The 27,644-nt window shown below is 37.7% G+C and overlaps 2 protein-coding genes across 5 annotated transcripts in view; one reads left to right on the forward strand and one right to left on the reverse strand.

Annotated features, from left to right (window-relative positions):
• The window catches only part of LOC308689724 (uncharacterized protein), a 461,468-nt gene that overhangs the window by 140,993 nt on the left and 292,831 nt on the right, over window positions 1-27,644 (forward strand). The gene's annotated exons all lie outside the window — the stretch shown is intronic.
• On the reverse strand, window positions 4,397-26,993 carry LOC308689725 (uncharacterized protein). Of its 3 annotated transcripts, XR_014030044.1 has the most exons (4): window positions 26,926-26,993; window positions 22,726-22,956; window positions 7,675-11,552; window positions 4,397-7,517 (listed from the first exon to the last, which is right to left on the reverse strand). XR_014030044.1 is itself a non-coding variant. In XM_081363594.1 (3 exons), the coding sequence occupies exons 2-3, from the start codon at window positions 22,892-22,894 to the stop codon at window positions 10,450-10,452; spliced, it is 1,272 nt and encodes a 423-aa protein (XP_081219720.1). In that variant the 5' UTR covers window positions 22,895-22,956; window positions 26,926-26,993; the 3' UTR covers window positions 4,397-10,449. The 3 variants fall into 3 exon arrangements, 2 of the variants coding, with proteins under 2 accessions (XP_081219720.1, XP_081219721.1); XM_081363594.1 differs by having other exon boundaries at window positions 4,397-11,552; XM_081363595.1 differs by lacking the exon at window positions 26,926-26,993 and adding an exon at window positions 26,327-26,663 and having other exon boundaries at window positions 4,397-11,552.

Raw genomic sequence — 27,644 nt, forward strand, 5'->3', positions numbered from 1 at the left:
CTACTCCTGTGCTGTGATCTAACAGACATCCGGTAGAAAGTGGTTAAAGGCACAATATGTAACTTTTTTGCTTTAAAAATAGCAAAAATGTCTATATCTATGTTATATATTTTTTTTAGTTGTGTACTTACATTATCCCGACTGTTTCCAACAACTTTCAAACCAGGCGAAATTTGTAATTTAATTCGAAGACACGTCCCGTTTCTTTATTTCCGTTTTGTCGCCGTCAATGGCGTCATATCCGCGTTGTCCCTGGTTTCCGCTCGTATTGCCATAGCAACCAGTGCCCTTGGCGACAGAGGTGGACCACTGTGTAGTTCGCAATGTCTATCTGCACGCTGTTGTTGTTTCGTTCAAACATTATGGACCATGGCAAGCAGACTTTGGATAAAAAAGGAGAACTAAAACGAGAATCAATATCAGCGCGGTGTTTTCGAGATGCAGAGAGCTCCCATAGACAGTATATAAACGAGAGCTCCACGTCCGAGACTTCGACCGCTTCTACATGTAGCAGCTACTTTATTAAACAGGTGAGCACATTTACATAAAACTAATCAATGTTATATAGTTCAACAATGATAAAATGTTAGAATATGATCTATGTTATCCTAATGTTGATCTAGCTTACTGCTAGTCTCATACAGACAAACTAACACATACATTCCAACACATTCAAATGCAGTTTAGTGTGCTAGTGTAATGTTAGACCAAGTGAAACAGCGCTGCGTTACCTCACAAGTTCAATTTGTCTAATAAACTGACCTGTGAGAAGTAATTCTGCACTCGCGTGTAGTTCGGTAGAATTAAATGTCCATATTCCTTTTATATCCGCGGGACTCGCGTCGTGTGTGGAGCTGATAGCTGTCTCTTAGCAATCCCGAACTGCTTCATATCACAGTCATGATAAAAACATTGATGTATTTACTCATCCATAAACATTATTAGATCGGTCGGCTTGAAGTTGTTGACGACAAGATCCATAATTCTTAGCAAATGTTGCGTCATCAAACTACGCCTTTGTTATTGTAAGAGGTTAGTGACCCCTAGCGGCGAAAAAAATCACATACTGTACGTTTAAGGTAACTTGTTACAGCAATAAAGTCCAGCAACATTAAGTAATTTTATGCAAAACCATAGACCGTTAACTACAGATCAAGTATAATAATAGTAACATCGAATCATCTTGAAGAGAGTTTCATCGCCCCTAGCGGCGAAAAAAATCACATACTGTACGTTTAAGGTAACTTGTTACAGCAATAAAGTCCAGCAACATTAAGTAATTTTATGCAAAACCATAGACCGTTAACTACAGATCAAGTATAATAATAGTAACATCGAATCATCTTGAAGAGAGTTTCATCGTGTTGACTGTCGTAACCGAGCGCGACGCGCTGTTTGAGTGCTGAATGGAGAATGACTGACAGCCGTAGCAGAGGGAAGAGTTTACGTGAACTTGAATTTAATGACTTAAATATTCATTTCTATCTCACATTATACTATAGAATGGCTTCAGAACACTTATAATATAGTGCACGAAAACTTTATGGTGCTTTATAATGTTTTTGTGCCTTTTGTGGGGCTTAACAATAACACAGAATAGTATACACACAATATCGGATTTGGATCAGCCTCGTCTGACCAATACCGATCCGGCCAAGAATGGCAGTATCGGAGCCCTATTACAAATGTGACCTTGGACCACAAAACCAGTCACAAGTAGCACAGGTATATTTGTGGCAATATGGGTCAATTTTTTTCTTTTAAGCCAAAATCATTAGGATATTATTAAGTAAAGATGTTCCATGAAGATATTTTGTAAATTTCCTACCGTAAATATATAAATTATTTATTTTTGTGAGTGAATGCAGCACAATCATGAACATAAATGGACAAGTTTGAAAGGCAATTTTCCAAATATTGTCATATCCTAACAAACCATACATCAATGGAAAGCTTATTGATTCAGTTTTCAGATGATTTATAAATCTCAGTTTCAAAAAATTTACCCATGCGACCCATGTTTTGTGGTCCAGGGTCACAAATAGTGGAAGTTGTGGGCTAATGGTTAGCGAGTCCAACTGGTAACCCAAAGGTTGCTGGTTCGATTCCTTTCCGGCAGGAAATGACTGAGGTGCACATAACCCCTATTCGCTTCCCGGGTGCCACAGCATAATGGCTGCCTAATGCTCTGGGTGTGTCAATGTGTGTGTTCACTACTCCTAATGTGTGTGCACTAACTTGGAAAAGAAATTCTGAGTATGAGTTACCATACTTGGCCGTCACTTTCAAATAATTGTTAATGAAGAATGATATAAGTAAAAGATTTGTGGTTTAATACAACAATGCAATACAAGTATGATTTTAAAGAGTAAAGTAACAAAGTAAAGATCCGCACACCGGAAAGCTCCCATTCACAAATTTATTAGTGTGACGTTTCGGGCCTTCACGGCCCTTCCTCAGACTCAGTCTGATTTCTAATCAGCCCATTTCTAATCTTCCTTTTAAAAAAAAAAATACTTAACAATAGCAACTCAGCTTGAAGCACATTTGCAAAACAATGACCTCTACGAGCACTTTCAGTCGGGCTTTAGATCCAAACATAGCACGGAAACAGTTCTTGTTAAAGTTACAAATTATCTTCTTTTCCAACTTTATTGGCTTCCTGTTCAGTATCATATTCATTACAAAATGGAACAAAGCTATTCATAATTTGGCTCCTCTTTATATTTCAGTTCTTCTTCAACTATATATTCCTTCATGTACTTTAATGTCATCTACCTCATAATGACGTCCAGAAAAATCACTCTGAGAAAGACTAACAATTGAATCAGACAATTCACTATCACTTTCCGTTTCATCCTTATCACTTAACTTGGTTATATATCTGCTTTCTTTGCATGTCTACCAATCAAAGCTTCACCAGCCTTCTTCCTTTTTAACGGGACTTTAAAATCTGCCTGCCCTTTTTCCGTTCGAGTGTCATCACATAGATTTCTCACAGAAGATTGCAAGTCATTATTGAAAGCATCCTGCCGGTCCTGCTTCATTGGGTTAAGCATTAACTACCACCTCACTTCTGACAGCGACTATATCACCATCAGGTGATGGATTGTTTTTTGCGGGACAAGCACGGATTAAATGACCAGATTGCCCACAATTAAAACATTTAATTTTGTCAGTTGTTACATAAATAATGTAATCGTACTCATCAACCCGAAAATGCAAGGACAAATCTAAATCATCATCGTCATTCATAATCATGTAAAAGAAATGCCTAAACGAAACAACGTTTTAGAGTAAAGGTGATCCACTGCCGATAGGGATCTTTTTAATGGGAGAGACCAGTTTGCCATAACAAGACAAAGTTTTAGCTAATATCTCATCACTTAAGAACGGTGCTACATTGGATAATGTGACTTTCTTTGATGGTGTAGAAAGTGGAAGCATCAATCATCAACAACTATCCCCGTTTTAACTAGTTTGAAAGCCTTTTCAACAGTGCTGAGAAATATAACAGTAGCGTTATTCATCCTGGAAGCAGACAATATGCTATTATGCTTTTACATCGCCCACTGCCAAAAAAAAATAAAGAGAAAAGCCAAGAAAAAGGAAAAAAGATTCACTCGTTCACCCCAACAATCACACCGGAAGAGAGAGAGAGAGGAAGAGAGAAAGAGATGTAATTAGCAGTTAGTAATTATTTACTTTCTTTTGAGTAACTTACCCAGCACCTTGGAGCACTAATTTATAGAGTGGAGAAGTTATTACATTTCTTACTAGGTCAGTTACAAAAAGAATACATTGACAATCAAGCCTGTATCATTGTATTAACTCCCTATCATTATATAACTCCAATAGATTATATCTTCGTTAGAAAGTGTGTAGTCTCCTCCGCTCTGCTGCCATCTTGTTACTCATAACTAGATTAGGACACCTCTCCAGCACCTTTAAATAATTTAGTAGCTGATGCCTAGTCTTAACACTTAAGAATAAGTGTGATCCATAAAGTATTTTCTAAGTCTATCCACTAAGTATCCACTAAGTCTAGAAATAAGAATAAAATTACACCATTCATAGAAGACTATCTTCAAACAAACCTTTAACTCCGAGCAGCTTTAAATACAAATGGACCACATTGCAGATAACGTGTTCAAAAACTTGTTCTTGCCTATTTAGAAAGATAGATAGACAGACAGACAGACAGATAAACAGTTAGACAGTGTTTAGCTAATACACAACCCACAGCTGGAACCAGTTTCCAGATGTCAACCCTAACATTTACATTAACATTTACATTTCATTTAGCACATGCTTTTATCCAAAGCGACTTACAAATGAGGAGAGTAATAGTGTAACGCAGCTGACGTCAAGCAGACGAAGACAATGATGTAGCGAACCCAAGTGCAGTTTATTTAAAGTGAAAATTTGTGATGTTTTCACATCACTAATTGTGGTGTGAAACAAATGGACTCATATACTGAATTTAAATTGTAAAATTGACAGCATTTTAATGATTATTAATCTAAAAAAATACAAATAAAAGGGAGGACACAACAATATTTTGCACTTGCCAGTTGTTATTTTGCCAGTTTTTCACACAAACATCTTATGCAAAAGATGGGAGCCATAGGATACATTAATTACATAGTTGACAATCTCTACGTAATTTCTACATAGACCTTTATCAGAATGCCAGTCAGAACTAGCCTACACAAGTGATCTACCATAACAACAATACTTTGCAACAAAAAAAACAGTAAATAAAATAAATTCAAATAGATAGGCCTAGGCTATAAAACAAACAAACAAACAAAATGGTGAATATTGACTTATTGTGCGTACAGTTCTTGCACCACTAGCTACAGGGGATACACGCTGCATTTTGTTTAAAAAACACCTTATATATTGTGTAAGGTCCTGAGGCAGGTGCATATATCCATGACGGGTTGAGTGACAGGTTGAATGGCAGCTCACCTTGCCACACAGAGATTTTACCACCTCTCCATTTTCATTTAGTTTCGTGAACATTTTTATAAAACATGGGCCTTTTTTATGTTTATTTAAAGGCTTGTTATTTTAGGCTCATTTTGTAAATGTAAGCAAATATTTTAGAAGCACAAACTGGGTGCCGGTGCGGTGAAACGTACGTGTTCGACCAGATTCGGCTCGAAGTCGTGCATCTTCGGATGCGGAGCCACTCACGCTGTTACAAAAAAGCCGTGCACACCACCAAGTGAAATGGGGCCTTGCGTACCCAACGTGCACGAACACCCACACCGTAATGACGTAATTTTTGCCGCACACACCTTCACGCTCGTGCGGATGCGGTGAGTATAAACCCACCTTTAGCCTTGACACGTGTCAAAATAATGAAACGATTTTCAATTAAGCATTGTATTGATGCTTGATTCGTCCTATCAAAATCATGTGACCAATGACATCCGAAGCTTCGTTTCACACACACCCACGACTGCTTCGTAATCTGATTTAAAATTTTGATTTTGCCTGAAGAAGACCCATCAGGGTCGAAACGTTGCATTTTTTATTAAATATGGGAGCAAAAAGCAGTGTTGCGGACTTCACATTTTTTTCATTTTATTAGTTCCTTTTGTCCTGCACCTGCCAGAAGGTGGGATGTGCACACAATTACTTTTTTGAGTTTACAATATTCCAATTCCACTGTGTCTCCATTTCTTAAAGCAGTGTCACTGTAATTTACATACATACTCCCACTGTTTCAAAGCACTGCACTGGTCCCAGTTCGAAACACTTGTAGTGTTAGGCTACAGATTTACTATAATCGTGTGAAAGTGCGTGCGTATGTATGTCTTTGTGTGTATGCACCTGCATTTATCTACTTCCTCTATTCATGAGTTTTATTTGTTTACAGAGGTGTAAAGTCCTAGCCTGGTTCTACCAGACTCTCGTACATTTCATTTGTACAGAGAGTCTGGCCTCTCTTCATTGAGAAACGTTTACTTCCTTGTAGGCGGGTTCTCTGTTAAAGTTCAAAACTATTGGATCTGCCCAGAGTCACTCAGGATCTGCCATAGCCAATCGCTAACGTGTGGTCGTGACGTATGTCATGCGCCGAAACCGGCCGAAAACATTTACAAATTCTAAATGTATATTTGACACTAAGGACAGTGATGTATTCAGTCAACTGTCGAAGCTGGGTCTAATAATTAACAATACGCCGCTGCGGTCGTTTCGGATCTGCCGCAAATGCTGTACAGTGATCACCGGCTACTGCGCGATACGGAAACAACTTTTCTGCCTCCTTCACTTGGTCCTCCATTAGTGCAACAAGAGGGGAAACGACAACAACTATCGGCTTTGCATCCCTATCGTTCGCCTTAGCTAACTCATTCACCACTAGAACTGCCATGGCAGTCATTTTGACCGTTTTGAATTTTATATCTGCAATAACTTTGTTGAAAAAATAAATACAATCCTGCTGGTACCTGACTTTTCATAAAAGTGTCTGTATTTTAATTTAAAATGTTTTTCATATAAATTACACGTAAGGCAAAAAACAACAACAAATGAACATTTACCTATTTCGGCCATAAACGGTCATATTGACCGCACTGAATTTCGCGGTATTATTATACCAATATACGCAACAATAAAATGGGCGTATAATATAATATTCAGAACAGAACAAGAATGAAAAAATAACTAAAGCCAAAATGAAATGCTTTATAAGGGAAAGTGAAAGTAAGCGGCGTTAGGCTCACGTAACTCTCTAATTAGAATCAAAATGTTTCAACATTTGCGATGTATTTGGATGCTAAACTATTCTTTATCATAGGCTTTGAACTTCACTCACGTTCCAATATCGACGGAAAAAATCATCCTCTTCACATGCATAAAATGGTACGAATTGTAGCCTACTAGTACTGAGAAACAGAGCAGTGGAATTTTTATATGTTAGGTTGACTATTTTATTATTATATTTTATTATGGCTATAATGAACAGGCTGCAATGCTGCAATGCTGGAATATGGTGTGTGTGTGTGTGTGTGTGTGTGTGTGTGTGTGTGTGTGTGTGTGTGTGTGTGTGTGTGTGTGTGTGTGTGTGTGTGTGTGTGTGTCGGCGGGTGTGATCAAACAGTGGAAACATGAAAACATAGGCTACTATTTTGTTCAGGGCATCTACGAATATTATTTATTTATAAATTATAATTAAACTTGTTTAAATGTACAGTTTGGTGTTGTTTTGTTTTTAAAAGACATCCTAATACAATAAATGCATTAATCTCTCAATTGGGGATTTATCATTAAAGATAGAGTTTTGAATAGCGATCAAAATGACCGCTTGCGGCAGTTCTAGTAGTTATGGAATTCTGGCACTTCTAGTGCTAGCGGAGTGAGCTGGAAAATCAAACTTTTCCCGAACCCCGTGGGGAGGAGGGCCACAACATCATGGCCACCAACAAAACTTAGCAAACATCGTTCTTGCTCCGGCTTTAACTTCTGTATATTCAGCAGTTTTGCAACAACAGACCGAATAGCTTTTCTCACATCTTTCTCCACTGCCATTACTCCAACTTAAACTGACGCACTACATCAACGTCATCGTTCTCAGCCACTCCCTCTGTTCGCTGATTGGTCCTACAAAAAATTGGTTTCTGGAAACCTAAGAATATACAGCAGTCCCAGACGTAGTACTGAAGTAAAATGAAATTGAGCGTAAGTACATAGGAGGGCGGAGCCAGGCTAGTAAAGTCCAGGTTCAGAAAGTAAAATTCCTCCTCAGTATTTTGTTCCAATCACCTGGATTTGCTAATTAGCAATTTTTCAGCCAGGAGATAGAACTAATTAGTGAAATCAGCTGGCTGAGTTCATGGGTGGAATAAACATATGGCAGGACTTTTACTTATTTTGCGACACAGCGCTTTCCCTCACTTTCACCAGCAGAGGTCCTCATCGAGCTCTGATTTGAAAAGCCTCGAGTAATGAACCTTTTTCCAATACAATTGTTGAAAGCTTCACTGTGCCATCACTAGTGAAAATCCAAGAACATGAAACAGATTTTGAACAAAATCCAGTACATGAAACAAACCATAAACAGGAACAAAAACTTAACTTGGCAATGAACAAAGACCTGGCATATAGAAACATGAGACTGTAACTTATAAAGATATAAACAACAAAGTAACAGGGCAAACATGAGGGCTTAAATACACAAAGACTAATAACAACAATGAACACCTGTGAACAAAAATCAAGACAATTACCCAATGACAACATGGGACACATGACACACAAGGGGAGCACATGGTAAAACCTGGTTATATGATGTTCTCTGTGAACATCGTTCTAAACTCAGGGGTGCAGAGAGGAGAGTCACACAGGTCGAAAGATCCTACTGACACCTTGTTCTTTATCAGTCCCTCCTCTCTCCCTTCTCTGCTAATATCTCTACTGCTAAGATGACTAATTATCACTACAAAATTAACAATTCTTCTGACTCTTGCATGCTTTTCAAAACCTTCTCCTCTCTTCTCAACCCTCCTCCTCCTACTCCATCAACCCGAACAGCTTACGATTTTGCCACATTCTTCATAAATAAAACGACCACCATCAGCGGCCAATTTACCAATCCACAAACTGACACACACATTTTACCAGCCAACACACACACTCTACCCTCCTTCTCTCTGCTTTCAGAGGCAGAAGTCTCCAAATTCCTCCTTTCCAATCGCCCTACTACCTGTCCGTTTGATCCTATTCCCACTAATCTACAGGGTGGGCCATGTATATGGATACACCGTAATAACATGGGAATGGTTGGTGATATTAAAGTCCTGTTTGTGGCACATTAGTATATGTCATGGTCACCACCCATCTTGAGGAGTTTGCCCCCTCACATATACTAATGTGCCACAAACAAGACTTTAATATCACCAACCATTCCCATGTTATTACGGTGTATCCATATAAATGGCCCACCCTGTACTTAAAGCCATTTCTTCCTCAGTTGTACCCGCACTCACGCACATCATCAACACCTCTCTTCACACTGGTACCTTTCCCACAGCATTTTAGCAGGCCCGGGTTACTCCACTGCTTAAGAAACCCACTCTAAATCCAGCACATCTGGAAAATTACTGACTGGTATCCCTTCTTCCATTCATCGTGAAAACACTTGAACGAGTTGTTTTCAACCAGATCTCTTCCTTTCTTACACAGAACAACCTCCTGGACAACAATCAGTCTGGTTTCAAAAGTGGACACTCAACTGAGACTGCCCTGCTCTCTTTAATTGAAGCTCTGAGACTGGCAAGAGCAGCTTCCAAATCTCCTCAGTTCTCATCCTGCTGGATCTGTCTGCTGCCTTTGACACAGTTAACCACCAGATCCTCCTGTCAGTCCTAAAGACGAAGGGCATCTCAGGGACCGCACTCCAATGGTTCAAGTCTTACCTCTCGGTCCTTTAGGGTGTCATGGAGGGGTGTGGTGTCTGAGACCCAACATCTAGCTACTGGAGTGCCTCAGGGCTCAGTGCTTGGACCACTTCTCTTCTCCATCTACATGTCATCACTAGGATCTGTGATTGAAACATGGCTTTTCCTATCACTGCTACGCTGATGACACACAACTCTACCTCTCATTCCAGCCTGACAATCCGACGGTAGCCGATCGTATCTCAGCCTGCCTGACGGACATTTCTGGCTGGATGAAGGACCACCACCTTCAACTAAACCTTGCGAAGACAGAGCTACTCGTGGTCCCGGCCAACCCAACACTACACCACAACTTCTCCATTCAGCTGGGTTCGTCATCCATAACTCCATCAAGGTCAGCCAGGAACCTTGGAGTTGTAATTGATGATCAATTGAACTTCACAGACCACACTGTTAAAACTGCCCGGTCCTGCAGATTTGCCTTGCACAACTCCTTGTCCAAGCGCTTGTTCTATCCAGACTGGACTATTGTAATGCTCTCCTGGCTGGTCTTCCAGCTTGCTCTGTCAAACCTCTGCAACTGATCCAGAATGCTGCAGCCTGAGTGGTCTTTAACGAGCCAAAGAGTGCACACGTCACTCCCCTCCTCACAAAATTGTACTGGTTGACAGTTGCCACTCGCATCAAATTCAAGTCACTGATGTTTGCCTACAGAACAACCACTGGCTCTGCTCCCTTTTACCTAAACTCTGGTGAGTTTAAATTATACTATATACTGGTGCTATTTTAAATAGCTGAGCAAGTACAAAATCTTTTCACACAAAGAACACAAATAGGGTCTTCACATCTGAATGATTTATTAGGTGTGATGGTAAGTGTGATGACAAAAAATATTTTTTTATACTGATCACAATTAAGTAACCTCCCTCCAGAGTAAATGCGCAGGTGATTTTTTGAAAATTCTCAGTTTTTTCAACCTCTTGTCACACTGAAGAACACTGACATTTCTTACCAGAAGTATGACACTAATGACGTTTCAGGTCTGTGTGAAATGAAGACACTTGTAAGGCCTCCCTCTAGTGTGAACTCTCATGTGAATCTTTAGGTTTGCTTTGTTTGAGCGAGTCTTTCCACAGTGATGACACATGAAAGGCTTCTCTCCAATGTGAGTTATTACATGATTCTTAAGGTGACTGCTGTCTGTGAAACTCAGTCCACACTGATGACATATAAAACTGTTCTCTCTTGAGTGAATCCTCATGTGGCAATCAAGGTTTACTTTACGTCTGAAGCTCTTTCCACACTGACCACATGTGAATGACTTCTCTCCAGCATGAATTCTTGTGTGGGCATTAAGGGATCCTTGATGTGTAAATCTCTTTCCACACTGAGAGCATACGTAAGGCTTCTCTCCAGTGTGAATTCTCATGTGGACTTTAATTGTAGCTTTATGTGAAAAACTCATTCCACACTGTTGACAGGTGAAAGGTTTTTCTCCTGTGTGAACTCTCATGTGTTTTTTAAGGTTTCCTTTTTCAGAGAAACCTTTTCCGCACTGTTGGCAGGTGTAAGGCTTCTCTCCAGTGTGAACTCTCATGTGGACTTTTAGGTTTCCAGGTTGACTGAAACTCTTTCCACACTGAGGGCATGTGTAATGGCTCTCTCCAGTGTGAACTCTCATGTGGATTTTAATTGTTGCTTTATGTGTAAAACTTTTTCCACACTGTTGGCAGGTGTAAGGGGTTTCTCCCGTGTGAAGTCTCATGTGGACTTTAAGACTTCCTTTTCCAGTGAAACTCTTTCCACACTGAGGGCAGGTGTAAGGCTTCTCTCCAGTGTGGATTCGCATGTGATTTTTAAGGTTTTCTTTTTTAGTGAAACCTTTTCCACACTGAGGGCATTTGTAAGGCTTCTCTCCATTGTGAATTCTCATGTGGTCTTTAAGGTTTCCATGTTGACTAAAACTCTTTCCGCACTGAAAACAGGTGAAATAACTTCTAGTTCCAGTATTTTGACATTTTGTTTGTGAGGACGTCTTTTCAGTCTGTGAGCAATATTGTTCTGCAGTTATGAAATCATGATGTTTCTCTTCCTTTACATCATTCAGTTTTTGACTCTCCTCTTTCAGTGGCATCCAATCTAAAGTAAAAAAAAAAGAAGACAAATATATGTTTATCACCAGTTTAATGGCACAAAGCAACAGACATCAATTTCAATTTTGACATGTTATTGTGTGCTCATTCTCACATTGAAAATGCTCCTCAGGATGAACGTAAAACCGTTCACTTTATCCTGTGCTTAACAGTGAGCAACAAACATCCTGCCTGGCTCCTAAACTAGGATTGTCCAGGACTCTCAGTTTGTATCTAAATTAAAGGCGTGTTGGTTCAGAAAAAGAGTCTTGTTCCTCAAATAATAGTCTGTTGTCTAAAATCATTTGAATGACAACTAGGCTAAAGGTCCATATACTCCAAGTGAAACTGAAGAACAAACTATTGTGACGAATTCAAACAAAATCAGTCCCAAACGAAGTTAGTTTGGATTTAGTTTCAGGAGTTTGAAACAGCTTGCAAGCTCTGGCTGGTAAACACCATCAAACTACTATTGGTACTACTATTATGGTTCTCTCTATTAGTGTTACTGTACCATAGCGCTACATTTGACACTATCGACCACAACGTTATCGAAAATTCTCAAATACTTGAAAATTACGTTGGCATTTGTGTAACTGCATTAGCATGGTTCAAAGCATACTTATCTGACCATTACTGATTTGTAGAAGTAAATGTAGAAGTTTTGATCACAAGTTCAGTATGTCAGTAAGCTCAGTTGCTGTTCACTCTGTATTAGGGTTGGGCGGTATTATAGCAATATCGTATATACCGCGGGGTCTTAAAATAGCAACGGTATCAGTTTCAATACCGTCATTACCGGCACTTATATATAATATACAGTGGTGGTCAAAATTGATGGCACCCCTGATAAATATGATAAAAAAATGGCTGTAAAAAATAAATCTGCATTGTTTATCCTTTTGATATTTCCTTAAAAAAATTCGCAAAAATCGAACCTTTCATTGAAGTAAAATAATTGAAATTGGGGGGTAAATCACATTATGAAATAAATGTTTTTCTCCAAAACACGCTGGCCATAATTGTTGGCACCCCCAGAATTTTTTATGAGAAAAATATCTCTGAAGTATATTCCCATTAATATTTACCTTTTTTAGCGCACCAGGGTGACTAGGAACATGAAATTGTCCAGCTATGACTTCGTGTTTCACAGAAGTTTAAATATGAGGAAACACAAAGGCCAAATCCCCTTAATCATCCATCACAATGAGTAAAACCAAAGAATATAGTTCTGATGTGCAGCAAAAGATTGTGTGGCTGTAAGACAATAGCTAAAGAATTGAAAATCCCCATTTTGACCATCAGGGCAATAATTAATAAGTTATAATCAACTAAAGATGTTACGAATCTGCCAGGAAGAGGACGTGTGTCTATATTGTCTTAATGGACGGTGAGGAGGAAAGTTTGAGTGGCCAAAGACTCTCCAAGGATCACAGATGGAGAATTGCAGAGATTACTTGAGTCTTGGGGGTCAGAAAGCCTAAAAATTTTTTATCAAACAACCCCTACATCCCCACATGTTGTTTGGGAGGGTTTCAAGAAAAATGCTCCTCGCTCATCCAAAAATAAACTCCAGCATATTCAGTGGTCAGACACGACTGGATCTTCAAAAGGGACCGGATTCTGTGGTCAGATAAAACGAAAAAAAAAAAGGGCTTTTTGGCAGCAAACCCAGCAGATGTGTTTGGTGCAAACAGGGATGAAGAGTACCCCATGCCTACGGTTAAATATATTGCTGGATCTTATATGTTGTGGGCCTATTTTTTTGCTGGAGGTCCTGGACTTCTTGTCCAGATACATGGTATTACGGATTCTAGCAAATACAAACAGATAAAAAATCAAAACCTGACTAGCTCTGCTAGAAATCTTATAATGGGCCGTGGTTGGATCTTCCATCAGGACAACGGTCCAAAACAAACATCAAAATCAACACAAAAATGGGTAACTGAGCACAAAATGAAGCTTCTGCCATGACCGTCACAGTCCCGACCTGATGAGTGGAGTGAACTGAAGAGAAGAAGCACCAACATGAACTTGTGAATCTGAAGGATCTGGAGAGATTCTGTATGGAGGAATGGTCTCTGATCTCTAGTCAGATGTTCTCCAAACTCATCAGGCATTATAGGAGAAGACTCAGAGCTGTTATCTTGGCAAAAGGAGGTTGCAAAAAGTATTTAATAAGAGGGTGCCAACAATTATGGCCAGCGTGTTTTGGAGAAAAACATTTATTTTATAATGTGATTTACCCCCCACTTTCAATTCTTTTACTTCAATGAAAGGTTAGATTTTTGTGAATTTTTTTAATGAAAGATCAAAAGGATAAACAATGCAGATTTATTTTTTACAGCAATTTTTTATCATATTTATCAGGGGTGCCATCAATTTTGACCACCACTGTATAAATATAATTTATTTAATGCCTAAAAATGCTTATGTGTGGTTGTCATCAAGTGACAGTGTGGAGGAGAAAGAGAGAGAGAGAAGGGAGAGGCGGTAAATACAGACGAGGCAATTTGTAAATTGTGCAATAAAAAGGTGACCGCGAGAGATGGAAACACCTCTAACCTAATGTCGCATCTCCGAAACAACCACCCACTCACTGCTGCGAGGATGCATTTTCCCCCGAGTTTATTAAATAAGCGCATTAGTTCATATTTGTTAAAATATTATAATGTTATTTTTTCATCTATGTTGATAATGAAAAGTGAACAGCACGAGTAAGATGGGATGCATCGGGATTCAGACATTTTGACCACTTAATTAAGTTTCGTTTTGTAAAAGGCCTTTCTTTAAAGTGAATTTTGTTTTGTATAAATTGTATCTTCATTTTAATAATTTTTTCATCAACCAAATGATGAAATCAAATATAAGAATAAAATATAGCAGACAATATCATCATGACATGATCGTGCGCTGGCGTGCCGCGGTCACTTGCATTGAAATCTCATCATAAATTAACCGAAACTCAGTGTATGCCTCACAGACATGACAGATAGGCCTATATCTAAATAAAGCTTGAAATTTCATTAAACGAAACAATTCAAAACAAAAAGAAATAGGCCACTCGCTGATTATTTAATCCATGATGTGCATTTCTCTCTATGCGCGTTCATACGGAGATGGCGATCATCAAATTCATTAAACGAAACTATTCAAAACGAAAAGAAATAGGCTAGCCTACTCTCTGATTATGTAATCCATGATGTGCATTTCTCTCTATCGTTCACTATGGAGATGGCGATCGTCAATTTCTTTAAACGAAACAATTCAAAACGAAAAGAAATATAGGCAGCATACTCTCTGATTAATCCATGATGTGCATTTCTCTCTATAGGCGCGTTCACTACGGAGATGCCGATCGTCAATTTCTTTAAATGAAACAATTCAAAACGAAAAGAAAAAGGCTAGCCTATACCTTCTGATTATGTAATCCATGATTTGCATTTCTCTATATATATGCGCGTTTACTAGGAGATGGCGATCGTCAACTTAATCTTTGCAGCCGACGCTGACAGAAAAGTTGTATTAATAAAAATCAATGGACGCGTGTCACCGGATTTACAAATGCACTTCTTGCTTGTTACACACACACATTTCAAAATAATGAGATATTATGTTGAAAAAATTTATTAATAATAAATCTTTAATAATATTTGATTGAATGTTGAATGTTGTGCTTGTTTAATTTAATAAAATTAATACTTTAATTGTGATAATTAAAATAATTAAATATTATATATTAAATGTCCCATTTTTGCTCATTTATTAATAGTATTTATATCTAGCACCCCCTCAGCACCTGCGTTAAAAAAATTATTTGGCGGCGCCATATTATAACGGCCCACGTATTAAAAATAGTAAAGTCTAAATCGGGCTGGGGCTCATAATTAGGGCCCAAGCCCTGAAAGGGCGAAGGCCCTATTGTTTTCGTAAGGATTTTTTTTTTTTTTTCTTCATTTTTTTTTTTTTTTGCCTTTTTGCCACTTTTGGGGCCCTTAACATGCTCAAAAACTCTTGAAATTTTGCACACACGTCAGAACCTGCGGCCATCAGGGCCGGGCTGAAGCTGGTACCGGGGCGTGGCAGGGGGGCTCGACAGCGCCCCCTGGAATGGGGTCCGAAAACTTGGTCCATAAATCAAACACGCTTGCATGTAATAATATGAAACTCAGTACACATATAGATCTCATCGGGCCGAACAACTTTCGTGCTCTAAGTTTTACAAAAGCCCAACAGGAAGTCGGTTATTATACGTTGTTTGGAAAACGCATACAATGGAATGTGAAATACTCCTAGGGATTTCATCCGATCGCCACCAAACTCGGTGAGAATAAAGTCAAGACATTGACGATCAATTCTTGCGAACAGATTTTTGATATCTCGAACGGTTTGGCCGTGGCGAGGAAACGAATTTATGGGACACAGGAAGTGTGTTATAACTTCTGCATACATTGATTGATCTTGATGAAACTTCAGCAGTGTATTCGTTGTAAGAGGCCGATCACATGGATGTGACTATTGTGAGTCAAAGTTATAGCGCCACCAACTGGCAGCAGGAAGTGTGTCACTTTCAAAATGCTTTGAAGTCACCCTCTTACTTTTACCCGATTTGCTTCAAACTTTATGTGTATAATGTAAACACACGGCAGATGTAGACCTGTGAAAAGATTATTGATATCTTAGATACTGTTGCCGTGGCAACGCATCAAATTTTAATATTATTTTCGGATGCGTTTGAGACTCTTAGCATGCTTGAAATTGGATGAAACTCGACAGACACATAACACTTATTAGCCAGTAGACATGTGAAAAGTTTCAGAAACGGGCGTGGCAGGGGGGCTCAACAGCGCCCTCTTGAACAGGGTCTGAAAACTTGGTCCATATATCAAACACGCTTGCATGAATTAATATGAAACTCGGTACACATATAGATTTCATCGGGCCGAACAACTTTCCCTCTGTCAAGTTTCATGCCAGCCCAACAGGAAGTCGGCTATTATGGGTTGTTTGGAAAACGCTTGCTGTGGAATGTGATGTTCTCCTCCTAGAGAATTCATTCAATCACCTCCAAACTCAGTCAGCATGAAGTCAAGACATTGAGAATGCTAAATTGCGGACGGATTTTTGATATCTCGAACGGTTTGGCCGTGGCGAGGAAACAAATTTATGGCGAGAAAAGAGAGGAGACGAAGTGTTATAACTTCTGCATACATTAACTGATCTTGATGAAACTTTAGCAGTATGTTCGTGGTAAGAGGCCGATCAGATGGATGTAACTATTGTGAGTCAAAGTTATAGCGCCACCAACTGGCAGCAGGAAGTGTGTCACTTTCAACATGCGTTTGACAAAAGTGGGTGGGTTAGTTTTACCAACAGTTACAAAAATCAGTATATATATATTGGTCTCACCGAGCCGGACAACTTTCTAATTTACAGTTATTAGCTCAGAGCAAAAGGAAGTCAGATATTTTGGTTTGAATGTGGATTTTTGGGATATTTCAGACTCTGAGTTTTTAGCTACTCTTCCTAACTGGTTTATTTTATTCACACCAAACTTTTTCAAAATGATAAAGATACATTAAAGATGCTAAATTGTGAACGGATATTAAACATCTCAAACGGTTTTGCTATAGTGAGGGACTAAATTAAAGTAACACTTAAAGCCTCATCTTCTAAAAATGTAATTAAACACCATTTATTTCTATATAAAAGTATAAAAATATCACAACTAAACCCATTTTATAATTTTTTTTTCAATTTAATAAATATTTATAAGTTTAAAAATAGTAATTGTACTATTTAGTCCCATAAAAGTCAAGTCATACATACGGCTATACTGCCCTCTTGTGTTCAAAATCAGGTAGGCCTATTGTATCTACATAAAAATATACTAGGTATGTGACGGTGAGAATATTTTACCACCGGTTAATCGACGTGTGACACCGCTGGAGGCTTTTGAATCGCCAACTTAAAAACGAAAGTAAAATATGTTCGTCCACACTGACATTGATAGTGGTTAAGCGAGCGTTTCAAATGAATTCCTATGGAAGTAGGAATTAACTGAAAAACGTTCACTCTGTTCTGCTCATTCCTCGCCGCGGATGCGCACCGTTATGAATGCCCGTGCAGCCATGAGCATTTTAGTTTAATTTTAAAATTAGCGCCTTTCGGGGGTTGATTGCTTGAAATTATTTTACAAAAGCACAATGTTGTGTTTTATTGCAACTGTACACAAATATAAGTTAACACTTTGCAGTTTGAATGTCGTCCTGTATAATGACGGAGTATGTTTTTATGTGTCCACTGTTCAATCGCGCCCACACCACACACACACACCCACCCACACACACACGGTTTACTATCTTTGTGGGGACTCTCCATAGATTTAATGATTTTTATACTGTACAAACTGTATATTTTATCTCCTTACACTAACCCTACCCCTAAACCTACCCATCACTGAAAACTTTCTGCATTTTTACATTTCCAAAAAAAACTCATTCTGTATGATTTATAAGCTTGTTTACCCATGGGGACCTCTCACACACACACACAAACACACATTCCAGCATTGCAATCTTGACATCGCAGCCTGTTCATTATAGCCTTAATAAAATATAATAATAAAATAGTTAACCTAACATATAAAAATTACACTGCTCTAAATAGTCAGTAGTACAATTCGTACATTCACAGTAAGCACCGCTCCACTGTGATGTTTCAAGCACATTTTTGCGCGTGTGAAGAGGATGAATTTTTCTGGCGATATTGGAACACGAGTGAAGAACAAAGCCTATAATAAAGAATAGTTTAGCATCCAAATACATCGCAAATGCTGAAACATTTTGATTCTAATGAGAGGGTTACGTGAGCCCAACAGTGCTTACTTTCGTTTTAATTTTTACATTAAATTTAAAAGATTTGTTGTGGGATATTTTGAGTGTATCATAAAATCAGAATAAGGTAATAAGGTTTCTGTCTTTTATATATATATATATATATATATATATATATATATATATCCCTCTGATGGTCTTCGTTTAGCAGTCACACTGGGGGCCTTCCCGGTCACAAATGACCGGACACCTAAAAATGAAACTTCCTCCATCCCAGTAAAAACCAATGCAATTTATTTTTGTTCTATAATATTTATTCTTTTTAATTTAGAATTTTGAGACCATTTGATTGAACTTATTAATATTTATGCAATATTTATAGTCCATTTTTTGCCATTGAAAAAAATGTTTGTTTTTTTTTGTTTGTTTTTTTTGAAAAAAAAAAAATTCTATGCTTTATTTTCTGGTAAAATAGAGACTAGGCTTTCAGAAAAAAAATAAAATAATTTTTTTTTTATCAATTTACTAATCATAAAATTAAATAAATCATGTTATTGCATGGGTTTACCACTAGATGCCTGTATAGCTCTAAATGGAGATGTTTGTGAATTCTAGTTGTTTTTGGACCAAATTACTTACTTTTAAGATGTGGATTGAATGTATTTTTTTAGAAATTCTCAAATAATACTTTTTGCCAAGGTTTATAACATTTTATTAATTATTATTTTAATAATTTTAATAATTATTATATTAATTATATATACATATATTAATTATAATTATTAATTATGTTATGTTTTTCACTCTTGATGTTTTAGAGCTTCACCCCTTCATTGCTGAGCATTTTTTTTCTGCATCGTGGCTGATTTGTAGAGAATTTTTGTGTTTTTGTCAATTTCCCATTCATTTCCTATGGGGGTAATTTTGACCGAAGACCAAAATCATAACTAATTTTTTTACGACCACTTAGCATGCTCGGATCATGAACTCATTTTTTTGTGTGTTCACATACCTAATGCCAGAAAAGATACCAAGTTTCGTAATATTCCGATGAAGCTGTGATTTTTAAATATTCAAAACAGATTTTTGTAATCTGAATTTATTGGTGTGTATGTGTATAAAAGTGTGTTTGTGTGTGTGTGTGTGTGGGTGGGTGTGAATTTTTTGCACTCTTGATATTGTAGAGTGTCACCCCTTTACTGCGGTGTACTTTTTTTTAGAATCGTGGCTGATTTGTAGATTGTACAGACAAAACTTCAGAGAATTTTTGTGTTTTTGTAAATTTCCCATTCATTTCCTATGGGTCGGTCATTTTTGACCGAAGACCACGAGTGTGACTATTTTTTTTACGACCACTTAGCATGCTCGGATCATGACCTCAATTTTTTTTTGTATTCACATTCCTAATCCCAGAAAAGTCACCAAGTTTCATAGCCTTCCGATGAAGCTGTGATTTTTAAAATTTCAAAACAGAAAATTATTCGGTCAGAAATGACCGAGGACCATCAGAGGGATATATATATTAGGGCTGTCAAAGTTAGCGCGTTAACGCAAAATCATATTAACGGCACTATTTTTTTTAACGCGCGATTAACGCAGCGCGTATTTTCTGTTTGACCCGTGGCCCAACCCCAGGTTGGAGAAATGGAGATACACAGTGTTGCCAACTTAGCGACACTGCAGACCCCTTTAGCGATTTTTTCCCTTCAAAAAAGCGCCCAAACCATATTTAGTTTCTGAGAATCTACCGGTACCGCCGGTCGGTACTGCTCTCCCAGCACGCGCGCACCCCTCTCTCTCTCTCTCTCTCTCTCTCTCGCGCGCGCGCTGAGAGCTGGTTATGTCTTAATGGGTCGCGTTTCAGTCACTATTTCATATTCATTCCGTTGTTTGACAACAGAAACAGTAAAATATACCAATGAAAACAGTTTTATTGAGAATTTAGCTTCATCAAAATGGGCATAGAGAGAGACACACTAATGTAATAATAAATAGTAAATGTACATTTAGCATTTTCAGAAGAGCTGCCCTGTCATGCAAAAATCTAAACATGTTTGTGTTAGTGAATTGCTCAGGGCAAAGAAAGAGAAGTAATGGGAACCTGGTATTTCTTTGTTCTTTCTATATGTGTCTAATAGACATGAGCAAGTTCTTTGAAAAACATCTATGACCTTTGAAACATGTCTCGTCTTCATGCTCTATGTTGACTATGGTTTCAATAATAAACATACATTTGCATAAAGCATCCATATTTATCCATGCCCATGTTGATTAGAGTATAGCAAACTTGAAAAGTATTAATTTAAGGTACATTTAGAACAAATAAAAAAATTGCGATTAATCGCGCGTTAACTCATGACAATCATGCGATTAATCGCGATTAATTTTTTTAATCGATTGACAGCCCTAATATATATATATATATATATATATATATATTAGTGGTGGGCCGTTATCGGCGTTAACGCGCTGCGTTAACGCGAGACTCTTATCGCGCGATAAAAAAAATATCGCCATTAATCTATTCCCCAAGTTGGGTTGGGAGATGGCTCTACTACACAAGCTATGATGACGCAATATACCCGCGGCCGCGAGGTAAACCCTGCTGCAACGGATATTCGTCGTCATCTTAAGTAAACACGGCTGAAAGTGAAAACTGCAACATCCATTATTGGGACTTGGTTCGGATTTAAGCCGTCCGACAAACAGCAGCAAACTATCCGAGTGTGTGGTGTAACGGTTCGGTAAGTTCACACACGACTAATCCGTTCTACCACCTCAAATTCAAAACGAAACTGAAACTGATATCACTGAATACCAGCGCGCGCGTATTATTCTCAATCCAATATATAGTGGTGTAACGTTAACACATAATCTCTGTCTACGCCCGATTTTAAGAATCGTTGTTGTGTTTCTTTTTAACTGAAAAGACATCAGTTAGACAATATTATAACTTTAAATTTGGGGTTTCATAAGCTCAAAGCTATAATAAACATTAGACCTACTTAAGATCTCTGCAGCTAGTGTACTTAAATTTTATTTATCTGCAAAATTATGTTGTATACTTACAGTTTTCACAATATATGTTCTCAAAACTACATATACCCTTTAAAAAAAAATAGCAGTTGTTTAGCAGGGTCTGTGTAACCTGTTCTGTAATGGTTTTATTATAATATACTGTATATCGTTATCGCAAGAGGCTGCAATGTATATCAAAATATAGATTTTAGGCCATATCGCCCATCCCTAATTGATAGCCTATAGTAGTTGATAATAACATAGGCCTATGTTGCCTACGGACGGTAACAGTACAGAAGTAACCTTTTACAGTCTATGAGTAGAACAGCTTTCTCAAGCAGTTTGTGATGCATTTTGGAAACAGGAGATGAGCCCCTAGTCTAATGCGCCACCTGGCTTGAGAAACCCGTTCTCAAAGACTTAGCCTACTTTTATAGTCATTATTTGGGTAGCACACATATTCTGAATGCCTTCGGCAGAATTCAAATGAGCCATTTTAATCTAGATTAATTTCAAAATTAATCTAGATTAAAAAAATTAACCTATGCCCACCTCTAATATATATATATATATATATATATATATATATATATATATATATATATATATATATATATATAAATATAGCTGCGAGCAGCGATGAAGGGCCAAAGCCGGTGGCACCGCCACCCCGGTGCCTTTAGGTAACTAAAGGCACCAGGGCTGCGGTGCCACCGGCTTGGGCCCGTAATCGCTGCTCGCAGCTATATTTACATTTAATGCCGTCAGCCGGGCTCGGACACAACGTGCACGGGTTGGGCTTGATTTTTTATTTTTTTTTGCCCGATCTGGTATTCAGTTTCTGAACGGTGTAGGCACAAGCCAACAGTTTGGTGACGCTGTCTGAGCCTTATGTCATAATTTTTAATTAGTCACGGTAATACCGTATACCCTGGTAAAATAGGGAGGACGTTTGATGGTATCAAAATTTGGATACCGCCTAAGCCTACTCTGTATGCTACCCTTGGGAGATATCAGTAGGAACATTTGCATTAGTTTTCACTGTTATGCCGATGATACTCAGCTCTATATTTTTACAGCCCGACTAAACATACCAGTTCACATAACTAACTGAATGCATAGCTGATATAAAAAATTGGAGACGTAATTTTCTAATTCTAAATTTGTAAAATTTAACCATGTAATCATGTAATTTGGTCATGTAATCTCAACATGTCTGTCCACTTGAGGCGACCTACACAATGCCAAAATAAAACTTTCTTTCATTTCTGTAGAGCTGGGCATAAAGATCAAATGACTGAGTTCAGCTTTGAGAATGAAACCAACCTGTTTGTTCCTCAGTTTCTTCTTGTTTCACTCTGAAAGTTTCTTCAATCTTCATGTCTTCACTCTCCTCTTTAATAAACACCATCTTTGTTTGTTTCTCATCTTCTTGTTTCACACTGAATGTTTCTTCAATCTTCATTTCTTCACTCTTCTCTTTAATAAACGCCATCTTTATAATAGTGTCTTGTGGATCTCAGCTGCTTCACCAGGAGTTTTTCCTGTGTATTTGTCCTGTTAAGAGATGAGAATAATTAACAGAAAGAAAAATAAATCCAAAATCTCTGGGTGCGTCTCAATCAGCTCTAGTTCAGTAGTCAGTGCACTGGTAAGAGAGTCAGTCAAAAACACTCCAAAACTACCACAACAAAATCATAAGCATAAATTACAAAGACTCTTCACATTTAGTTGTGATTTATATTTGTAATTTGTTTAGAGTGATAGTTAAATGGTTCAATTTGAGTTTTCCACGTACAGACGACACCATTGTCAGAACGTTCCCCATTTACACGGATCTGCAAAAACGACTAAAAACTCTGTATTCTGCTGCCTGGCCATTAGATGGCGATGAAACACTATATACTTAAAACGTAATACGCATGTGCATGACATCATCGTTTTCACAGATTCACGTTTTTGTTGTTTACACAGAGACCGTTTTCAAAACTTGCACTTTGAAACCCATTTTCAAAAGTCTGCGTTTTCAAGCACCCAAAATGCTGTTGTCGTGTAAACGAATGGCCAAACACATAAAAAGTTTTTAGTTGAAAACGGTGTCGTGTTGACTTAAGGCAGGTATACACTGTGCGATTTTTGTCCGATTTTGAGCCAAATTCTGACTCGTACGGAAACGAGAGGCAATTAACCTCTCCCGACCGGCAATCGGATGGTCGGCTGAATTTCTGGCATGTTAGAAATTTTGGTCGCTCCTCGTGACTATATCGCACAGTTGAAGCAGAGCTATGAACCGATTGCCCTAAACTTAGTGTTTTTCCCTCACTGCGCCCTCGCGAAAACAGAAGTTTCATCTGCAGCAAAAACAAAACAAAAAAATTAAAAGAGGAAGATCTTTAAGTTCTGTAGTTCAAGCTAACTACAAATTACTGTTGCTTACCTCCAGTTCGTGTTGCAAAATGGATTAACCATTACCCACGTTTTCCGAGCCACCTGCGATGTACACTTTGCCTCTTTTATTAATTTGTTAAACAATGTTTTTGAAATAAAGTGGTTTTAAATTTTCATTGATGAATTATTGCAGTGTTCGGACATATTATAGACAGTTAATAATTCATTATATGCCTATAATTTATTGTAATCGACCTAAATGTTTTAGACAATTTTCAATGAGGAGGAGTAAGCTTCTATGTAAAATTTTATTATCCTCACAGCGCGTTGGTTTTGCTGTGATTCGCTATGAAATTATTGCGTGGAATTTAATTATAATAGCCTATCAATTTAATAATAAAAGTAGCCTAGGCCTTCCCTAATAATAATAATAATACAATAATACTAATAATAATTTAATACATATATTGGAAATGCTAAATCATCTTGATATTGATAGCTAATGCTTGTTTTGACAATATTTCTGGATACATGATATCGTCCGTAGGCGTGAGGCACGGGGGTTTATCACGCTGATTCGCGCATATTTCACACGTATAGTGTGAGCAGTGAAGTCGCAGCTCAACGTTCGGACCGTACAGTGTGAGCATATAAATCCTGGGCTTTGGCTTTTCATCGCATGCGATCTACTCACTCAGTGTGAGTAGGCACCTTGCTGAAATCGCACAGTGTATGCCCGCCTTTACCCTGAGATGGGAAACTCTGAGTTTTTGGTTTCAGAACAGCTGAATTGAGTTAGTTCAAATAACTCTTTAATAAAGCACATGCAACACTACTTAGAAAGCCATGATCAATGGAACTCCGAAATTACGATTCACCACTGCAACAGCACCCGACAAGAAGACGTCTGCATACTTCCGAGTCTATACGCAAATTTAATTTTTGTTATAATATCAAAGGTAAAAACTGTCTGAAAGGCAAGTTATTGATCTAATATTTATTGTAATGGTATCCCACGGGGGCAAAAAAAAATAAGAAGAGAGAACTTGGCAGCAACTAAAAATTAAGTATAAAAACAATTCAATCAGGTAAAGGTACGATGATGTGAATATGCGTGTCATTAATGCATCCAACCACATTGGAAATCCTAAAGGAATTTCAAAATATTACGTTACTTCCCGAGGCTGCAGCAAGATGTTATCAAGTGAACGTCATTTATCAGATTCGCCACATTTAAACCGATTTCTACACTGACCTGCAATCCTGTGAAACTCCTCTTTGATGGCTCTCACAGGTTTGTGCTCAGGAAACAACACAAAAACTCTCAGAAAGAGCATGAGAGCGAGGCACACTTTCCTTAACGCTCTGAATACAGCGGCCTTAATAATGTGCTCTGCATCCCTGATGTTAGTGTATATAGAAAATTACCATTGTACCAAATGTAACTCTGAATTAATGCAGCCTCCTCATCTACAGGCTCCTGTATAAAAGTCATGCCATTTGTCACTTTGACACAATGAAAATATGAGCAATGAATGAATTATAAAATACTTTTCTTACGTAGTATTTTTGTCGTTTCCACTCAAAATATCTAAAGATTCTTAAATCAAGATAGCCTGGCAAGCCAGACCTACATCAAGATGTTAGGTCTGGCAACTCACCATAGACACGGCTCAATCCGAGGGGCGGGATAAACGGCTGTCTTTCAAATTCCCTCTGCACGCTAAAGGACAGCGCTTCAACCAACCAGAGCGTTTTCCCAACAGCGGAGCTAGTTGATAGATTCAACTTTTGCCATATCTGGCCGGCAAAACTACGAACACATCTTCCTTTTTTAAGAATGACTTAGGTGCCGTTCTTTGCTCTTTTCTCAAAGAAAAACCTAACTCCAAGTCCTCCAGAGTCGCGGCCAAAGCCGATTCGAAAGATGTTCACCAGCAGCAGCCGCCATTCTTTGTTTTCAAGTAGCAGGGAACCGTTGCAACTCTGTCGTCATTATGTTAAGCCCGTCCCGCCTACTCTATACACAACGTGATTGGCCTGACCCAATTTAGGTTTTTGCAGCTCGAAAGTCAATGGAGAGTTGCTAGACTACCCTGGCTGCAAAATACATTTTGCTGCCGCTAGGGTAAAATCAAGATGCATTTTCTACATAAGAAAAATGACAAGGTATTTAATCTTGTTTCCTGCATTATTTTTTATTATTATTATTTTCAAATTATCTGCTAATGGGGTAAGTAAAATAATCTTGTTTCCTTTTGCATTAAGAATATTTTTCTTACCCCGCTGGCAGATAATTGTACTTGTTTTAAGTAAAATGCACTTAATTTAGTTACAGACTTAGTAAAAAAAAAAAAAGCATTTTTGCAGCGTGAATGAATTAATGACGTATTTAAACTCCGCTTAAGCTTTAAAAAGGGAAACTCTGGGTTTACTGAAGAAAACCTGCTTCTGACCAGGTTAGGTTCACAGAGTAAATTACCATGGTAACTGATTCTGAGTATAAGTTACCTCTCTTTCAGAAATGGGCTTGACTTACTCTGCTTTCTTGGGTTTGACATATCTCCCAGAGTTTCCTTCATTTCAGAGTTAATATACTCTTAATATACGTCTTCCACTTAAACCTCCTTTCTGAAAGAGGCCTCTGATAATAAATCAATTTAAAACTAGCATTAGTACAAATTAATAAAACAAGTTATTCAGACAATTCATATTTAGTTATGAATAATACTAGCTATTCAATGATTTGTAGATTACATTTAATAGGCCTATATTACACTTTCATAAACACATTTGCAGTTCGTTTGCTAAAGTTGTCCTGATAACGTTACATGCATTTACACTGTTTTGACCAGCATGTCTCGTCAGCGTGCGGTGATTCGAGCGATTCGAATCAGTGAATCATTTAAGCATTTGGTTCAATTGACTAAAAAAGCTCCGTATCTCCATCCGAATTCGTGTTAATGATGAACTGGAGCGAAATGAGACTCGTGTCTGTTACTCGTATGTTGAAGCACTTTACTCACAAGAAATACATTCACTAATGTTTGATAAACCATTAGAATGTTACATACAGGTAAAACAGTAAAGTAGTAACATTGAACGGTTTAAACACTTTAAATGGTTAAAAGTACAAACCTTTCTTCAGCATAATCACAACAGACGCAGGAGCGTGGCGCAGCCTTATTGCGTCATATCACCAGGCCAAAATAAGAGTCCTGTCCACACGCTAAAATTAGCCTAAATAAATATGTATATATAATACTCATATTAGACATCATTGTATAAAAATGCAAATAATGACCAAACCAACTGGCTAAAATTAGTGTTGGAGTTCATAGCAAAGTTCATACATCAGTATAGATACACATATAAAAGTCATGTGTTTCTAATATTACATTGTGGACATTTGAATTTGAATCTAAAAATATGAATCTAAAATATCAAAAAATATGATCTTCCAAGAATCAGTTAAAGATAAATAAATGGCAAGTACAAATGTGATTCATTCAGTACCAAAAAAGTATTGATAATTAAAAGTGAGTATTTTAGTGAGAGATTTTTTAATGAAAGTAATAAGCCAAGTCTTTAATGTCATTTGAGTTGCAGCATATGTAGAGAGATTCAAATCGCTCAGACACAATTACACCTGCTGAACTTCACAGAAAGTGAAGTTTATTTTTTTTAAATCACATATTTAAGTAATTTTACAGCAAATAATTTACTTCCAATTCACTTACATTCTGAAAAGAGATTGGGTCTTAGTAAATTTGGCTTTATGTACAAAGAATTGTACTATTATTAATCGCTTGAGCGGATGATATTTTAGGAATGTACAGTGAAGTCACATAACTGCC

Source organism: Scardinius erythrophthalmus (assembly GCF_964197995.2).
Source record: "Scardinius erythrophthalmus genome assembly, chromosome: 4".
NCBI classification, from domain to species: domain Eukaryota; kingdom Metazoa; phylum Chordata; class Actinopteri; order Cypriniformes; family Leuciscidae; genus Scardinius; species Scardinius erythrophthalmus.